This window comes from Scyliorhinus canicula, chromosome 3, assembly GCF_902713615.1.
Source record: "Scyliorhinus canicula chromosome 3, sScyCan1.1, whole genome shotgun sequence".
NCBI lineage: Eukaryota > Metazoa > Chordata > Chondrichthyes > Carcharhiniformes > Scyliorhinidae > Scyliorhinus > Scyliorhinus canicula.
This window is the reverse complement of record NC_052148.1, coordinates 2,274,345-2,293,764: the sequence shown is the minus strand read 5'-3', so window position 1 is coordinate 2,293,764 and position 19,420 is coordinate 2,274,345. Positions and strand designations below refer to the sequence as shown.

The following is a 19,420-nucleotide window of genomic DNA, read 5'->3' as shown; positions in this document are numbered from 1 at the left end:
CTGAATACATTAACTCATCCCAACCTGTTGTACCTCCTGTCTGCTGCAATGATCTGAACCACTTCAATCCACCCAAGATCGATGTCTGTGGGAGAAAGTCCATTCGGGAGAGTGATGATCATCCACTGGAGCAGATCTACAATAAAAAATGTAGAAATTAGGAACATAGGAAGTTCAACCCCTCGAACCTGTTCTGCATTCAATTAGGTCACGTGAGTGTCCTGCAGAGATTGACACTGGGGTGTTAATCGGAGATAATAAGCAAATGAATAAATATTTTGCTTCTGTCTTCACAATACAAAAACATTCCAGTAATAGATGTAAATCAAGAGGTGGAAAGGAAAGAGGAACTTTTTTTCATATAAATTTAGACCTGGTTAAACCAATCAACATGTAGATTAAAATCCCCCATGATAACTGCTGTACCATTTCTACATGCATCAGTTATTTCTTTGTTTATTGCCTGCCCCACCATAATGTTTCTATTTGGTGGTCTATAGACTACTCTTATCAGTGACTTTTTCACCTTATTATTCTGGATTTCCACCCAAATGGATTCAACCTTATCCTCCATAGCACCGATGTGATCCCTCACTACTGCCCGGTGTCATCCTTAAATAACAGAGCTACACGACCTCCCTTACCATCCACTCTGTCCTTCCGAATAGTTTGATCCCCTTGGATATTTAACTCCCAGTCGTGACCATCCTTTAATCATGTTTTAGCAATGGCCACTAAATCATTGTCATTCACAATGATTTACACCATCAAATTATTTACCTTATTCCGAATACTACGAGCATTCAAGTAAAGTAGAGGGACTTTAGAGGGGTTTCACAGGACGGTGCAACATCGAGGGCCGAAGGGCCTGTACTGCGCTGTAATGTTCTATGTTCTATGTTCTATACTTCCATTTTGAATCTTAACACTTCTACCAGGAACCTCTCCTAAGTAATCTTTCCTTTTAGCTTTTCTCCTAATTTCTCTTATCTGAGAACCCATATCTTCATGTAATAACACTAAGAAGTCTTACAACACCAGGTTAAAGTCCAACAGGTTTGTTTCAAACACGAGCTTTCAGAGGGCAGCTCCTTCCTCAGGTGAATGGAGAGGTATGTTCCAGAAACATATATATAGACAAAGTCAAAGATGCCAGACAATACTTGGAATGCGAGCATTTGCGGGTAATCAAATCATTACAGATCCAGAGATAGGGGGTGATCCCAGGTTAAAGAGGTGTGAATTGTCTCAAGCCAGGACAGTTGGTAGGATTTTGCAAGTCCAGGCCAGCTGGTGGGGGGTGAATGCAATGCAACATGAATCCAAGATCCCGGTTGAGGCCGCACTCATGTGTGCGGAACTTGGCTATAAGTTTTTGCTCGGCGATTCTGCGTTGTCGCGTGTCCTGAAGGCCGCCTTGGAGAACGCTTACCCGGAGATCAGAGGCTGAATGCCCTTGACTGCTGAAGTGTTCCCCGACTGGAAGGGAACATTCCTGCCTGGTGATTGTTGCACGATGCCCGTTCATTCGTTGTCGCAGTGTCTGCATGGTCTCGCCAATGTACCACGCTTCGGGACATCCTTTCCCGCAGTGTTTGAGGGAGACAACATTGGCCGAGTCGCACGAGTATGTGCCGCGTACCTGGTGGGTGGTGTTACCACGTGTAATGGTGGTATCCATGTCGATGATCTGGCATGTCTTGCAGAGATTGCCCTGGCAGGGTTGTGTGGTGTTGTGGTCGCTGTTCTGAAGGCTGGATAATTTGCTGCCAACAATGGTTTGTTTGAGGTTGTGCGGTTGTTTGAAGGCCAGTAGTGGGGGTGTGGGGATGACCTTGGCAAGATGTTCATCTTCATTGATGATGTGTTGAAGGCTGCGAAGAAGATGTCGTAGTTTCTCCGTCCCAGGAAATTACTGGACGACAAAGGGTACTCTGTCAGTGGTGTCCCGTGTTGTCTTAGAACATAGAACATTACAGCGCAGTACGGGCCCTTCGGCCCTCAATGTTGCGCCGACCTGTGAAACCATCTGAAGCCTATCTGACCTACACTATTCCATTTTCATCCATATGTCTATCCAGTGACCACTTAAATGCCCTTAAAGTTGGCGAGTCTACTACTGTTGCAGGCAGGGCGTTCCACACCCCTACTACTCTGAGTAAAGAAACTGCCTCTGACATCTGTCCTATATCTCTCACCCCTCAATTTAAAGCTATGTCCCCTCGTGTTGGTCATCACCATCCGAGGAAAAAGACTCTCACTGTCCACCCTATCTAACCCTCTGACTATCTTATATGTCTCTATTAAGTCACCTCTCAGCCTTCTCCTCTCTAACGAAAACAACCTCAATTCCCTGAGCCTTTCCTCCTAAGACCTTCCCTCCATACCAGGCAACATCCTAGTAAATCTCCTCTGAACCCTTTCCAAAGCTTCCACATCCTTCCTATAATGTGGTGACCAGAACTGCACGCAGTACTCCAGGTGCGGCCGCACCAGAGTTATGTACAGCTGCAGCATGACCTTGTGGTTCCGAAACTCAATCCCCCTGCTTATAAAGGCTAGCACACCATATGCCTTCTTAACAGCCCTATTAACCTGGGTGGCAACTTTCAGGGATTTATGTACCTGGATGCCGAGATCTCTCTGTTCATCTACACTACCAAGAATCTTGCCATTAGCCCAGTACTCTGCATTCCTGTTACTCCTTCCAAAGTGAACCACCTCACACTTTTCCGCATTAAACTCCATCTGCCACCTCTCAGCCCAGCTCTGCAGCTTATCTATGTCCCTCTGTATCCTATAACATCCTTCAGCACTATCCACAACTCCACCGACCTTCGTGTCATCTGCAAATTTACTAACCCATCCTTCTACACCCTCTTCCAGGTCATTTATAAAAATGACAAACAGCAGTGGCCCCAAAACAGATCCTTGTGGTACAGCACTAGTAACTGAACTCCAGGATGAACATTTGCCATCAACCACCACCCTCTGTCTTCTTTCAGCTAGCCAATTACTGATCCTCTTCTGTGGAGGTCGGTGCAATTTTTTTGCTGTGGCGCGTTGGAACTGTCGATCGCTTCATGTAATAACCTGCTGCTTCACATTCCATGTATAGGGTTAAGGAAAATCCCAAGGCTTTTTACAGGTACATAAAAAGCAAGAGGGTAGCCAGGGAAAGGGTTGGCCCACTGAAGGGCAGGGGAGGGAATCTATGTGTGGAGCCAGAGGAAATGGGTGAGGTACTAAATGAATACTTTGCATCAGTATTCACCAAAGAGAAGGAATTGGTGGATGTTGAGTCTGGAGAAGGGTGTGTAGATAGCCTGGGTCACATTGAGATCCAAAAAGACGAGGTGTTGGGCGTCTTGAAAAATATTAATGTCGATAAGTCCCCAGGGCCTGATGGGATCTACCCCAGAATACTGACGGAGACTAGAGAGGAAATTGCTGAGGCCTTGACAGAAATCTTTGGATCCTCACTGTCTTCAGGTGATGTCCCGGAGGACTGGAGAATAGCCAATGTTGTCCCTTTGTTTAAGAAGGGTAGCAAGGATAATCCAGGGAACTGCAGGCTGGTGAGCCTTACGTCAGGGGTAGGGAAATTATTGGAGAGAATTCTTCGAGACAGGATCTACTCCCATTTGGAAGCAAATGGACGTATTAGTGAGAGGCAGCATGGTTTTGTGAAGGGGAGATCGTGTCTCACTAACTTGATAGAGTTTTTCGAAGAGGTCACAAAGGTGATTGATGCAGGTAGGGCAGTGGATGTTGTCTATATGGACTTCAGTAAGGCCTTTGAGAAGGTCCCTCATGGTAGACTGGTACAAAAGGTGAAGTCACATGGGATGATCTGACAATGTGGATACAGAACTGGCTAGGTCACAGAAAGCAGATAGCAGCAATTGAAGAGTGCTTTTCTGATTGGAGGGCTGTGACTAGTGGTGTTTCACAGGGATCAGTGCTGGGACCTTTGCTGTTTGTAGTCTATATAAATGATTTGGAGGAAAATGTAACTGGTCTGATTAGTAAGTTTGCAGACGACACAAAGGTTGGTGGAATTGCGGATAGCGATGAGGACTGTCAGAGGATACAGCAGGATTTAGATCATTTGGAGACTTGGGCGGAGAGATGGCAGATGGTGTTTAATCCGGACAAATGTGAGGTAATGCATTTTGGAAGGTCTAATACAGGTGGGGAATATACAGTGAATGGTAGAACCCTCAAGAGTATTGACAGTCAGAGAGATCTAGGTGTACAGGTCCACAGGTCACTGAAAGGGGCAACAAGATGTAGAAGGTAGTCAAGGAGGCATACGGCATGCTTTCCTTCATTGGCCAGGGCATTGAGTATAACAATTGGCAAGTCATGTTGCAGCTGTATAGAACCTTAGTTAGGCCACACTTGGAGTATAGTGTTCAATTCTGGTCACCACACTACCAGAAGGATGTGGAGGCTTTGGAGAGGGTGCAGAAGAGATTTACCAGGATGTTGCCTGGTATGGAGGGCATTAGCTATGACGAGAGCCTGAATAAACTCAGTTTGTTCTCACTGGAATGAAGGAGGTTGAGGGGCGGCCTGATAGCGGTCTACAAAATTGAGGGGCATAGACAGAGTGGATAGTCAGAGGCTTTTTCCCAGGGTAGAGGGGTTAATTACTAGGGGGCATAGGTTTAATGTGCGAGGGGCAAGGTTCAGAGGAGATGTATGAGGCAGGTTTTTGACACATAGGGTAGTGGGTGCCTGGAACTCGCTGCCGGAGGAGGTGGTGGAAGCAGGGACGATAGTGACGTTTAAGGGGCATCTTGACAAATACATGAATAGGATGGGAATAGAGGGATACGGACCCTGAAAGTGTGGAATATATTAGTTTAGACAGGCAGCATGGTCGGCACGGGCTTGGAGAGCTGAAGGGCCTGTTCCTGTGCTGTACTTTTCTTTATTCTTTGTTAGACATCGCCAGTTTGAAGCAGATGTTGGACAAAGGGGTGATTTCAAAAATTACAGTAGCTATCAATTAAATGATTATTTTATGAAGAGAGGATTTCGTTTGCAGAAACGTTTGGACATTATTAACGAAGGGCGCTTGTTTCTGTGACTGTGGGGTGGAATTTGTGTTTGTTTTTAAGTTTCTTGTAATTTCGTTTTTTTCGGGGAAAACTAATATTTGCCAAATTATTATTTTGTTCTCCTCGGAAGGGGAGACTGTTAGGAATGGGTTAAGCGATATTGTAATTACATATCAAATTGATGTTAAGTATTCAGTAATTGACACTGATATGTAAAGGGGTTGCAGGTGGCACTTGGTTGGTGGTAGAGTTTTGTATGGAGTGAGTTTAAGGTAAAATAAAGGTGTTTGGGAAAGAAGCAGAACTCTTGACTCTTAACTCAACAGCAGCCCCAAACTAACACTCGTCATTGCCGGCCATTTGGAAAAAGACCCATGTGTTCCTACTCTTTGTTTCCTGTCTGCAAGCCAGTTTTCTATCCATCTCAATACATTAACCCTCATCCTGTACACTTTAATTTTACAAGCTCATCTCTGATGTGGAGTTTTGTCAAAAGTATTCTGAAAGTCCAAGTAAACCACATCCACTGACTCTTGTTCATTAGCTCGAAGTCCAGTAGATTTGTCGAGTGGGTTTATTATCACGATTAATTAGTCTGGTATCTTGTTCTTTGGGGTCGATTACTCGGGGGTATAGATTTAATGTGCGAGAGGCAAGGTTTAGAGGAGATGTACGAGGTAGGTACCTGCCGGGGGAGGTGGTGGAAGCCTGGAACTCGCTGCCGGAAGAGGTGGTGGAAGCCTGGAACTCGCTGCCGGAGGAGGTGGTGGAAGCCTGGAACTCGCTGCCGGAGGAGGTGGTGGGAGCCTGGAACTCGCTGCCGGAGGGGGTGGTGGAAGCCTGGAACTCGCTGCCGGAGGAGGTGGTGGAAGCCTGGAACTCGCTGCCGGAGGAGGTGGTGGAAGCCTGGAACTCGCTGCCGGAGGAGGTGGTGGAAGCCTGGAACTCGCTGCCGGAGGAGGTGGTGGGAGCCTGGAACTCGCTGCCGGAGGAGGTGGTGGAAGCCTGGAACTCGCTGCCGGAGGAGGTGGTGGAAGCCTGGAACTTGCTGCCGGAGGAGGTGGTGGGAGCCTGGAACTCGCTGCCGGAGGAGGTGGTGGGAGCCTGGAACTCGCTGCCGGAGGAGGTGATGAAGCCTGGAACTCGCTGCCGGAGGAGGTGGTGGAAGCCTGGAACTCGCTGCTGGAGAAGGTGGTGGAAGCCTGGAACTCGCTGCCGGAGGAGGTGGTGGAAGCCTGGAACTCGCTGCCGGAGGAGGTGGTGGAAGCCTGGAACTCGCTGCCGGAGGAGGTGGTGGAAGCCTGGAACTCGCTGCCGGAGGAGGTGGTGGAAGCCTGGAACTCGCTGCCGGAGGAGGTGGTGGAAGCCTGGAACTCGCTGCCGGAGGAGGTGGTGGAAGCCTGGAACTCGCTGCTGGAGGAGATGGTGGAAGCCTGGAACTCGCTGCCGGAGGAGGTGGTGGGAGCCTGGAACTCGCTGCCGGAGGAGGTGGTGGAAGCCTGGAACTCGCTGCCGGAGGAGGTGGTGGAAGCCTGGAACTCGCTGCCGGAGGAGGTGGTGGAAGCCTGGAACTCGCTGCCGGAGGAGGTGGTGGAAGCCTGGAACTCGCTGCCGGAGGAGGTGGTGGAAGCCTGGAACTCGCTGCCGGAGGAGGTGGTGGAAGCCTGGAACTCGCTGCCGGAGGAGGTGGTGGAAGCCTGGAACTCGCTGCCGGAGGAGGTGGTGGAAGCAGGGACGATAGTGACGTTTAAGGGGCATCTTGACAAATACATGAATAGGATGGGAATAGAGGGATACGGACCCAGAAAGTGTGGAAGATTTTATTTAGACGGGCAGCATGGTCGGCGCAGGCTTGGAGGGCCGAAGGGCCTGTTCCTGTGCTGTACTTTTCTTTGTTCTTTGATCTGAGTTCAGATTTATTCATTGAATTATTTATTAGCTTAAATTCTCCTCAAATTATGTGATTTGAACTCATATGTCAGGAGCATTCATGCAGGCCTCTGGACTATAAACCCAGTAACATTATCACTACGCTACTGCCGTAGTTACATTTAGTTATGGACAACGAGAAAGAATGAGTCACAGTGAGACCAGGAAATGAGGCAGGTCAAAATAGGTAAAACTGGATTACACTTTGAAAAACTTGCAGCAAACTAATTGGGCTGAAATCATTCTATTATCCACAATCCTCTGGCCAGTACAGGAGGTGGATTCTCCTGTTAAATTCTGCAGGTACGCTTCAAAAGGATTATTGACTTGTGAGTAATCTGGGGGCTTCAGTCAGTAAATCCTATCTAATAATGAGTAATTCTTTATGTCCTATTGCAGAAGAGCTATCCAAACCACATCAGCATGTCAGTGGAGCTCGAGGGAAAGGAATTAACGCTGGATCTCAGGAGAAATACGTGAGTAAATCTCACTTTATGAACTGCGGAATATGATGATATTACTAATCTACTGGGCCTGTTTTAAATTTAACTTGCCCCCTGTGAGGATGGGAGTCAGCAATTTCTGTTTCATTCTGTCCAAAAAATTCACAAGAGCAAAATGTAGAAGCATAGAATTTACAGTGCAGAAGGAGGCCATTTGGCCCATCGAGTCTACGCTGACCCTTGAAACAGCACCCCACTCCACCCCGTTCCGTTAACCCAGAAACCCCGCCTAACCTTTGGACACTAAGGGCAATTTATCACGGCCAATCCACCTAACCTGCACATCTTTGGACTGTGGGAGGAAACCGGAGCACCCGGAGGAAATCCACGCAGACGCGGGGAGAACGTGCAGACTCCACACAGACAGTGACCCAAGGCCGGAATTGAACACGGGGCCCTGGAGCTGTGAGGCAGCAGTGCTAACCGCTGTTCCATCATGCCACTGTGTAGAGGAAATTTTACTCTGTGCTATCTTGTAGCTTTTCTGGCATTGTTTCCCAGAATGAAACAGCACAGAAGGATTCAATTCAGCCAAGTTTATATCTGTTGGCTCTTTGGTAGAACTACCCAATTAATCCCACACTGCAGATTTATTCCTCTCAAGTATTTATCCAATTTATTTAAGCCTTTTAAGTCTCTCAGTGTCAACACTCTCTATTGTTACACAGCTCTGATTTCCCTGTAGATTTGTTCCTTTCTATCTCTCTCACTACGTAAATGTCATTAAAATATCCACAGGCACATGATCGTTCACTTTTTGCTTCTCAATTCTAAGAAAACGTATTGGGCTGGATTCTCGGACGGCAAAATCGTGAAGTGCGATTGGGCGGAGAATAGTTTCTGACTCCGAAATTTCGGTAGGCGCCGGTTTGACGCTAAATCAGATGCTCTGACACACGAAAATGGCGTAAATGGGGTGCTCGCCCCGTGGGCTGAAAGTACAGTAGACATATCATTAGCGGGCCTGACATCCGATGCGCGGGGGCCTCCGCAATTCACCGCCTCCAATGGGCTGATTTCCCGATGGCATCGTTCACTTGTAGTTATAAACATTGTGAACCTGCCGTGCTGGCTGCTGAGCGTGCAGTGACTACGGGCTGTCGGCCTGGACACAGGCCATGCTGGCTGCTGAGCGTGAAGTGACTGCGGGCTGTCGGCCTGGACACAGGCCATGCTGGCTGCTGAGGGAGAGGGAGGAGGAAATGGCGTGCAGTGACTACGGGCTGTCGGCCTGGACACAGGCCGTGCTGGCTGCTGAGCGAGAGAGAGGAGGAAATGGCGTGCAGTGACTGTGGGCTGTCGGCCTGGACACAGGCCGTGCTGGCTGCTGAGCGAGAGAGAGGAGGAAATGGCGTGCAGTGACTGTGGGCTGTCGGCCTGGACACAGGCCGTCCTGGCTGCTGAGTGAGAGAGAGGAGGAAATGGCGTGCAGTGACTGCGGGCTGTCAGCCTGGACACAGGCCGTGCTGGCTGCTGAGCGAGAGAGAGGAGGAAATGGCGTGCAGTGACTGGGCTGTCGGCCTGGACACAGGCCGTCCTGGCTGCTGAGTGAGAGAGAGGAGGAAATGGCGTGCAGTGACTGCGGGCTGTCGGCCCGGGCACAGGCCGTCCTGGCTGCTGAGCGAGAGAGAGGAGGAAATGGCGTGCAGTGACAGCGGGCTGTCGGCCTGGACACAGGCCGTGCTGGCTGCTGAGCGAGAGAGAGGAGGAAATGGCGTGCAGTGACTGCGGGCTGTCGGCCTAGACACAGGCCGTGCTGGCTGCTGAGCGTGAAGTGACTGCGGGCTGTCGGCCTGGATACAGGCCGTCCTGGCTGCTGAGTGAGAGAGAGGAGGAAATGGCGTGCAGTGACTTCGGGCTGTCAGCCCGGATAAAGGCTGTCCTGGCTGCTGAGCGAGAGAGTGGAGGAAATGGCGTGCAGTGACTGCGGGCTGTCGGCCTGGACACAGGCCGTGCTGGCTGCTGAGCGAGAGAGAGGAGGAAATGGCGTGCAGTGACTGCGGGCTGTCGGCCTAGACACAGGCCGTGCTGGCTGCTGAGCGTGAAGTGACTGCGGGCTGTCGGCCTGGATACAGGCCGTCCTGGCTGCTGAGTGAGAGAGAGGAGGAAATGGCGTGCAGTGACTGCGGGCTGTCGGCCTGGATACAGGCCGTCCTGGCTGCTGAGTGAGAGAGAGGAGGAAATGGCGTGCAGTGACTGCGGGCTGTCGGCCTGGATACAGGCCGTGCTGGCTGCTGAGGGAGAGAGAGGAGGAAATGGCGTGCAGTGACTGCGGGCTGTCGGCCTGGACACAGGCCGTCCTGGCTGCTGAACGAGAGAGAGGAGGAAATGGCGTGCAGTGACTGCGGGCTGTCGGCCTGGACACAGGCCGTCCTGGCTGCTGAGCGAGAGAGAGGAGGAAATGGCGTGCAGTGACTGCGGGCTGTCGGCCCGGACACAGGCCGTGCTGGCTGCTGAGTGAGAGAGAGGAGGAAATGGCGTGCAGTGACTTCGGGCTGTCAGCCCGGATAAAGGCTGTCCTGGCTGCTGAGCGAGAGAGTGGAGGAAATGGCGTGCAGTGACTGCGGGCTGTCGGCCTGGATACAGGCCGCCCTGGCTGCTGAGCGAGAGAGAGGAGGGAATGGCGTGCAGTGACTGCGGGCTGTCAGCCTGGATACAGGCCGTGCTGGCTGCTGAGGGAGAGAGAGGAGGAAATGGCGTGCAGTGACTGCGGGCTGTCGGCCTGGATACAGGCCGTGCTGGCTGCTGAGTGAGAGAGAGGAGGAAATGGCGTGCAGTGACTGCGGGCTGTCAGCCTGGATACAGGCCGTGCTGGCTGCTGAGGGAGAGAGAGGAGGAAATGGCGTGCAGTGACTGCGGGCTGTCGGCCTGGACACAGGCCGTCCTGGCTGCTGCGGCAGAGTTGGGGGCCCTGCCAGGGCCAGGAGAGGGGAAGGGGAGGGGGGGAAACAGGCCGAGCAGCCGGGATACTCCCCTCCCACCCACAGAACTGGAGCGGTGCCCAGGCACCAACCGCCATTATAGCGGCCATCTTGCTGACCACCCACTTCGGCCCCTGGTTCTACACAGTGACACCGGCTATATGGATGTGCCCACTCCCGCTCCCCAGCCCTCACCACAATACACACCTCCCCACCCCGAACACCCCACCCAACCGGCTGCAGCTGCCGGGGTATCACCCAGGGCAAAACCCACGGCATCCCTTAGGGACGGCAGCACCAGCCAACGGTACCCCTGACAGCAGGGACAGGTGCCAGGACTGGGGACACCGTCGGGGCCTGGTGTGGAGGTGGGGGGAAGGGGCATGTGTGGTTGGGATGCGCAGTGTCAGCTGAGGCCACCATGTTGCCCAATGGGCACGGTCGCCCTGAACATCTATGTGGACGGGTCGTTCTAGTTGCCAGGTGGGGATCTGTCTGGGATCTCGCTGACAGCGGTGCACAGGAGTATCCGTGACATCACGGAGGCTCTATATGCAAAGCTGGACCAGTACATCCTGTTCCATTTGGACTGCGCCCACCAGGATGCCTGGTCAGTGGGATTGGCCTCCATCACCGGGATGCCTGGTCAGTGGGATTGGCCTCCATCACCGGGATGCCTGGTCAGTGGGATTGGCCCCCATCACCGGGATCCCCGGTCAGTGGGATTGGCCCCCATCACCGGGATCCCCGGTCAGTGGGATTGGCCCCCATCACCGGGATCCCCGGTCAGTGGGATTGGCCCCCATCACCGGGATCCCCGGTCAGTGGGATTGGCCCCCATCACCGGGATCCCGGTCAGTGGGATTGGCCCCCATCACCGGGATCCCCGGTCAGTGGGATTGGCCTCCATCACCGGGATCCCCGGTCAGTGGGATTGGCCTCCATCACCGGGATCCCCGGTCAGTGGGATTGGCCTCCATCACCGGGATCCCCGGTCAGTGGGATTGGCCCCCATCACCGGGATCCCCGGTCAGTGGGATTGGCCCCCATCACCGGGATCCCCGGTCAGTGGGATTGGCCCCCATCACCGGGATCCCCGGTCAGTGGGATTGGCCCCCATCACCGGGATCCCCGTTCAGTGGGATTGGCCCCCATCACCGGGATCTCCGGTCAGTGGGATTGGCTCCCATCACCGGGATCCCCGGTCAGTGGGATTGGCCCCCATCACCGGGATCCCCGGTCAGTGGATTGGCCCCCATCACCGGGATCCCCGGTCAGTGGGATTGGCCCCCATCACCGGGATCCCCGGTCAGTGGGATTGGCCCCCATCACCGGGATGCCCGGTTAGTGGGATTGGCCCCCATCACCGGGATCCCCGGTCAGTGGGATTGGCCCCCATCACCGGGATCCCCGGTCAGTGGGATTGGCCCCCATCACCGGGATCCCCGGTCAGGGGGATTGGCCCCCATCACCGGGATCCCCGGTCAGTGGGATTGGCCTCCATCACCGGGATCCCCGGTCAGTGGGATTGGCCTCCATCACCGGGATGCCGGGTCAGTGGGATTGGCCTCCATCACCGGGATCTCCGGTCAGTGGGATTGGCTGCCATCACCGGGATCCCCGGTCAGTGGGATTGGCCCCCATCACCGGGATCCCCGGTCAGTGGGATTGGCCCCCATCACCGGGATCCCCGGTCAGTGGGATTGGCCCCCATCACCGGGATCCCCGGTTAGTGGGATTGGCCCCCATCACCGGAATGCCTGGTCAGTGGGATTGGCCCCAATCACCGGGATTCCTGGTCAGTGGGATTGGGCTCCATCACCGGGATCCCCGGTCAGTGGGATTGGCCGCCATCACCGGGATCCCCGGTCAGTGGGATTGGCCTCCATCACCGGGATCCCCGGTCAGTGGGATTGGCCCCCATCACCGGGATCCCCGGTCAGTGGGATTGGCCCCCATCACCGGGATCCCCGGTAAGTGGGATTGGCCCCCATCACCGGGATCCCCGGTCAGTGGGATTGGCCCCAATCACCGGGATTCCTGGTCAGTGGGATTGGGCTCCATCACCGGGATCCCCGGTCAGTGGGATTGGCCGCCATCACCGGGATCCCCGGTCAGTGGGATTGGCCTCCATCACCGGGATCCCCGGTCAGTGGGATTAGCCCCCATCACCGGGATCCCCGGTCAGTGGGATTGGCCCCCATCACCGGGATCCCTGGTCAGTGGGATTGGCCCCCATCACCGGGATCCCCGGTCAGTGGGATTGGCCCCAATCACCGGGATTCCTGGTCAGTGGGATTGGGCTCCATCACCGGGATCCCCGGTCAGTGGGATTGGCCTCCATCACCGGGATCCCCGGTCAGTGGGATTGGGCTCCATCACCGGGATCCCCGGTCAGTGGGATTGGGCTCCATCACCGGGATCCCCGGTCAGTGGGATTGGCCCCCATCACCGGGATCCCCGGTCAGTGGGATTGGCCTCCATCACCGGGATCCCCGGTCAGTGGGATTGGCCCCCATCACCGGGATGCCCGAGTCCAGGAGGTGATAAATGTCGCCCGTCAGTCGCCCGACAGTCGCCTGCGAATAACAGACTGCTGTACACACAGACAGGGCTTGCACTCCATCAACATCCAGCTGATGAATGAATGAAATGAAATGAAAATCGCTTATTGTCACGAGTAGGCTTCAAATTAATTTACTGTGAAAAGCCCCTAGTCGCCACATTCCGGTGCCTGTTCGGGGAGGCTGTTACCGGAATCGAACCGTGCTGCTGGCCTGCCTTGGTCTGCTTTCAAAGCCAGCGATTTAGCCCTGTGCTAAACAGCCCTAGCTGCTAAACAGCCCCAGCAAGTGCAACCAACAGATGCGCATGATGCACATCTGTGCCCGATGCCCAGGCAATGTGCACGGCACATTCACCTTCACACACTTGGTGATTCCCGACATGTTTAACACTGTCTGACTCATTGCTACAGTACCACCACCACCTGGGTGATCCCTGCATGCGTGCTGGCCACTCCACTGTCCCGTTGAATTCCTTGTGTGGGTTGCTGGGGATGATCGGGGCGGGGGAGAGAGAGTGAGGATGGGGAGCACAGTCCACCTACGGGCCCTGCACTGTTCCCCACCACACACTCCCACTGGCCAGCACTGACTGAACCACCCCCACATCCATCAGACAGAGCACTGAGGCATTGTTTAACAGTGTTAACAGGTGTTTATTGTGGAGGAATATGTAAAGTCTGTGCTCTAGCCCCATTACTGTGCCCTGCAACCATGCCAACTTAACTGGGGGCTAACTTTCTGGGCTTACACTACGCCAAGATGGTATCCCAGATGACGGAGCAGGAGGCGGCATGCTGAGACTCCTACCCTGTGATTAGGGTCCCTGTTGGCAGCACGTCTCATGGGGCGACCCGGCCTGGATGGGCCCGGCCACTGCGCGGGCGTCCCGGGTGGCGTGGTGCCGCCCTGTTCTGTCCGCTGCCCACCAGATGCACCACGTTCAGGATGGGGTGGGGGGGGGGGGGCAGTCTGAGGTGCTGCGCTGTTCCAGCATCTCCCCTGCGGGAGTCACCGGCACGGGCCCCATCACCTCCTCCTCCCTCGGGGTGTCCGATTGTCCCCAGGCTAATCCATGGGATGAGGGTGCGAGCGGAGCCATCCCCGAGGCCCCCCTGCCATCTGGCACTGCCAGTCCTGGAGGCCCGCTCTGGTAACGATCAGTGTCTTCACGTTCGCACCCATGGAGCAGAGGGAGTGAACCAGCTCCGTCTGGGATTGTGCCAGCACCCTGAGGTCTGTGCCATATCAGCCAGTGACTGGGGCACCTTCCTCTGGGACTGGGACACCTCCCTCTGGGACTGGGGCACCTCCCTCTGGGACTGGGACACCTTCCTCTGGGACTGGGGCACCTCCCTCTGGGACTGGGGCACCTCCCTCTGGGACTGGGGCACCTCCCTCTGGGACTGGGACACCTCCCTCTGGGACTGGGACACCTCCCTCTGGGACTGGGGCACCTCCCTCTGGGACTGGGACACCTTCCTCTGGGACTGGGACACCTCCCTCAGGGACTGGGACACCTCCCTCTGGGACTGGGGCACCTCCCTCTGGGACTGGGCCACCTCCCTCTGGGACTGGGGCACCTCCCTCTGGGACTGGGCACCTCCCTCTGGGACTGGGACACCTCCCTCTGGGACTGGGACACCTCCCTCTGGGACTGGGACACCTTCCTCTGGGACTGGGGCACCTCCCTCTGGGACTGGGCACCTCCCTCTGGCACTGGGCACCTCCCTCTGGCACTGGGCACCTCCCTCTGGCACTGGGCACCTCCCTCTGGGACTGGGACACCTTCCTCTGGGACTGGGACACCTTCCTCTGGGACTGGGACACCTCCCTCTGGGACTGGGGCACCTCCCTCTGGGACTGGGACACCTTCCTCTGGGACTGGGGCACCTCCCTCTGGGACTGGGACACCTTCCTCTGGGACTGGGACACCTTCCTCTGGGACTGGGACACCTCCCTCTGGGACTGGGGCACCTTCCTCTGGGACTGGGACACCTCCCTCTGGGACTGGGACACCTTCCTCTGGGACTGGGGCACCTCCCTCTGGGACTGGGACACCTTCCTCTGGGACTGGGACACCTTCCTCTGGGACTGGGACACCTCCCTCTGGGACTGGGGCACCTCCCTCTGGCACTGGGACACCTTCCTCTGGGACTGGGACACCTTCCTCTGGGACTGGGACACCTCCCTCTGGGACTGGGGCACCTCCCTCTGGGACTGGGCCACCTCCCTCTGGGACTGGGACACTTCCCTCTGGGACTGGGACACCTCCCTCTGGGACTGGGACACCTCCCTCTGGGACTGGGGCACCTCCCTCTGGGACTGGGACACCTCCCTCTGGGACTGGGACACCTCCCTCTGGGACTGGGACACCTTCCTCTGGGACTGGGACACCTCCCTCTGGGACTGGGGCACCTCTCTCTGGGACTGGGACACCTCCCTCTGGGACTGGGACACCTCCCTCTGGGACTGGGACACCTCCCTCTGGGACCGGGGCACCTCCCTCTGGGACTGGGGCACCTCCCTCTGGGACTGGGACACCTCCCTCTGGGACTGGGACACCTCCCTCTGGGACTGGGACACCTCCCTCTGGGACTGGGACACCTCCCTCTGGAACTGGGACACCTCCCTCTGGGACTGGGACACCTTCCTCTGGGACTGGGACACCTCCCTCTGGGACTGGGACACCTCCCTCTGGGACTGGGACACCTCCCTCTGGGACTGGGCCACCTCCCTCTGGGACTGGGGCACCTCCCTCTGGGACTGGGACACCTCCCTCTGCGTCCTCCCTCCCCCAGTGTCTGCGTCACGCTGGCCAGCGCCTGGGCAATGCCGCCGACGTTCTCAGCCGTGGCCTGCTGTGAACTGGGCCACGCTGAGGAGCGTCACTGCGACGTCCAGGTGGACTTGGCACATGGCTGCCTGTGAGAGGGCATCCCTGTACAGGCCTCCATCCCTGCATGCACAGAATTCCCCAGGTCTTGCACACTCTGACCCATATCCGATATCATCGACCCATTTGCCTCCACCGCGGAAGACACCCGTGCGGTGTTGGCCTGGGTGGCACGCCTGACTGGCACCCTCCCTGCTCCTGCACGGACTCCTCCACATGCGCCTGCAATTGCTGGAGCTGGACGTCATTCCCTCTTGTCGTCCATGGTGGGTGGGACTGGATGTTCCAGGAGCCCGGGACCCGTCCTGGCGGCAGCTGGTTACTGGGGCTGGCCTGCCCTCTGACAGTCTGGCCCCTTGGCTGCTCCTACCTCCACCTGCTGACCCGGAATGACTGTGTGGTGCGCACCAGATACTGTCCCAGGAGCCTCTTCACAGCTTTGACAAAGGGCCATCTGAACTCATTTGCTCTTTTCCCTCCCTACAGATGCTGCCGGATCTGCTGAGATTTTCCAGCATTTTATCTTTGGCCTCTTCACTAATGTGTCCAACTGAGATGATAGTCACTGAGATGGTGGAGGATGTTGGAGACAGCTGTGACAGAAAGTCTGTGTCCTCCTCTGACCCAAGCTTCGGGGTGTACAAAGAACATAGAACAATCTGGCACAGGAACAGGCCATTCGGCCCTCCAAGCCTGTACCGGCCACCATGATACCAACCGTTGCCAAAACCCTCAGCACTTCCTTGTGCCGTATCCCTCTATACCCATCCTATCCATGTGTTTGTCAAGATGCCTTTTGAACGCCTTTGATATATCTGCTTCCACAGCCTCCCCTGGCAACGCGATCCAGGCACTCACTACCCTCCACGTAAAAAACCTGCCTCGCACATCTTCTCTAAGCTTTGCCCCATGGACCTTAAACCTATGCCCCCTGGTGACTGACCCCTCCACCCTGGGAAAGAGTGCCTGCCCACCCACTCTATCCATGCCCCTCATAATCTTGTTGACCTCTATGAGGTCACCCATCAACCTCAGTAGTTCTAAAGAAAACAGTCCGAGTCTAATCAACCTCTCCACATAGCAAACACCCTTCAGACCGACAATATCCTGGTAAACCTCCTCTGCACCCTCTCCAAAGTCTCCACATCCTTCTGGTAATGTGGCGACCAGAATTGTGCGCAATATTCCATGCAATAATAATAATAATTGCTTATTGTCACAAGTAGGCTTCAATGAAGCTACTGTGAAAAGCCCCTAGTCACCACATTCCAGCACCTGTTCAGGGAGGCTAGAAGGGGAATTGAACCGTGCTGCTGGCATGGCCTTACCAAGGTTGCCGGTTTTTATACTGAATGCCCCATCCAATGAAGGCAAGCATTCCGTATGCTTCCTTGACTACCTTGTCTATTTGTGTTGCCATCTTCAAGATCTGTGGATCTGCACACCCAGATCTCTTTGACTTTCTATATTCCAAAGAGTTTTACCATTTACAATAAATTTCCCCTCGATGTTAGACCTACCGAAATGCATTACCTCATATTTGACCGGATTAAACTCCATTTGCCATTTCTCTGCCCAAGTCTCCAACCTATCTATGTCTTGCTGTATCTTCTGACAATCCTCAACACTATCTGCCACTCCCCAACCTTGGTGTCATCTGCAAACTTACTAGTCAAACTGGCTACATTGTCCTCCAAATGGTTTATATACACCACAAACAACACAGCCCAAGCACAGATCCCTGTGGAACATCACTAGTCACAACCTTCCATTCAGAAAAACACCCTTCTACTGCTACCCTTCTGTGACCGAGCCAGTTCTGTATCCATCTTACCACCTCACCTCTGATCCCGTGTGACTTCACCTTTTGTACCAGTCGGTCCTGAGGCACCTTGTCAAAGGCTTTACTGAAGTCCATGTAAACAACATCCACCGCCCTCCCCTCATTAATCATCTTTGTCACCTCCTCACAAAACTCGATTAAGTTTGTGAGGCACGACCTCCCCTTCACAAAACCATGCTATCTATCGCTAATGAGTGCATTTGTTTCCAAATGGGTATAAATCCTGTCCATGAGAATTCTCTCCAATAATTTACCGACTACCATTTTGAGGCTCACTGGCCGATAGTTTCCAGGATTATCTCTGCTATCTTTCTTAATCAGCGGTACCACATTAACTAGTCTCCAGTCATCTGAGATCTCGCCTGTAGTCAATGAGGATTCAAAGATGTCAGTCAAGGCCCTAGCAATTTCCTCCCTTGCCTCCCTCAGTATTCTGGGATAAATCCCATCTGGCCGAGGAGACTTATCTACCTTAATGTCTTTTAAAAGACCCAGTCACTCCTCTTTTTTGATGTTAACATGATCCAACAGTCCACACACGCTGCCCAAGAATCATCTTCCAGAAAGTGTCTTGCTTTTGTGAACACTGGTGCACAGTATTCATTTAGTACCTCGCCCATTTCCTCTGGCTGTACACAGATTCCTCCCACTGTCTTTAAGTGGTCCAATCCTTTCCCTGGCCACCCTCATGATTTTTACACATGAATAAAAAGCTTTGGGATTCACCTTATTCCTACTTGTTGAGGACGTCTCGTCATCCCCTCCTAGCCCTCCTAATTTCCCGCTTCAGTACCTTCATACTTTCTTCATACTCCTCAAGGGTTTTGACTATTCCCTTCTAGACCGTACAAAACCCTCCTTTTTATTTTTGACGAGGTTCACAATATCCCCCGTTATCCAAGGCTCCCTAATGTTCCCATACTTATCCTTTGTTCTCTCAGGAACATGACCTTCCTGAATCCTAATTAACTGTCGCTTGAAAGACTCCCGCTGCAACCAATCCAAATTGTTCAATTCCTGTCCTGACTCATCTACTGAGGTAGTATGGGCCGAGGTTAGGAACAGGAGAGGAGAGGTCACCCTGTTGGGAGTTGTCTATAGACCTCCGAATAGTTCCAGAGATGTAGAGGAAAGGATTGCAAAGATGATTCTCGACAGGAGCGAGAGTAACAGGGTAGTTGTTATGGGGGACTTTAACTTTCCAAATATTGACTGGAAATACTATAGTTCGAGTACTATAGATGGGTCAGTTTTTGTGCAGTGTGTGCAGGAGGGTTTTCTGACACAGTATGTAGACAGGCCAACAAGGGGCGAGGCCACATTGGATTTGGTACTGGGTAATGAACCCGGCCAGGTGTTAGATTTAGATGTAGGTGAGCACTTTGGTGATAGTGATCACAATTCGGTTATGTTTACTTTAGCAATGGGCAGGGATAGGTATATACCGCAAGGCAAGAATTATAGCTGGGGGAAAGGCAATTATGATGCTATTCGGCAAGATTTAGGATGTATAGGATGGGGAAGGAAACTGCAGGGGATGGGGACAATCGAAATGTGGAGCTTTTTCAAGGAACAGCAACTGCGTGTCCTTGATAAGTATGTACCTGTCAGGCAGGGAGGAAGTTGTTGAGCAAGGGAACCGTGGTTTACTAAGAAAGTTGAAGCACTTGTCAAGAGGAAGAAGAGGGCTTATGT

General features: G+C 54.0%; 1 protein-coding gene across 1 annotated transcript in view; it reads left to right on the top strand.

Annotated features, from left to right (window-relative positions):
• Positions 1-19,420, top strand: part of LOC119963595 (disintegrin and metalloproteinase domain-containing protein 12-like) — a 432,269-nt gene that overhangs the window by 27,066 nt on the left and 385,783 nt on the right. The window contains exon 3 of the mRNA XM_038792926.1: positions 7,398-7,474. Coding sequence (XP_038648854.1) covers positions 7,398-7,474 — 77 coding nt within the window. The remainder of the gene's footprint in view (positions 1-7,397; positions 7,475-19,420) is intronic.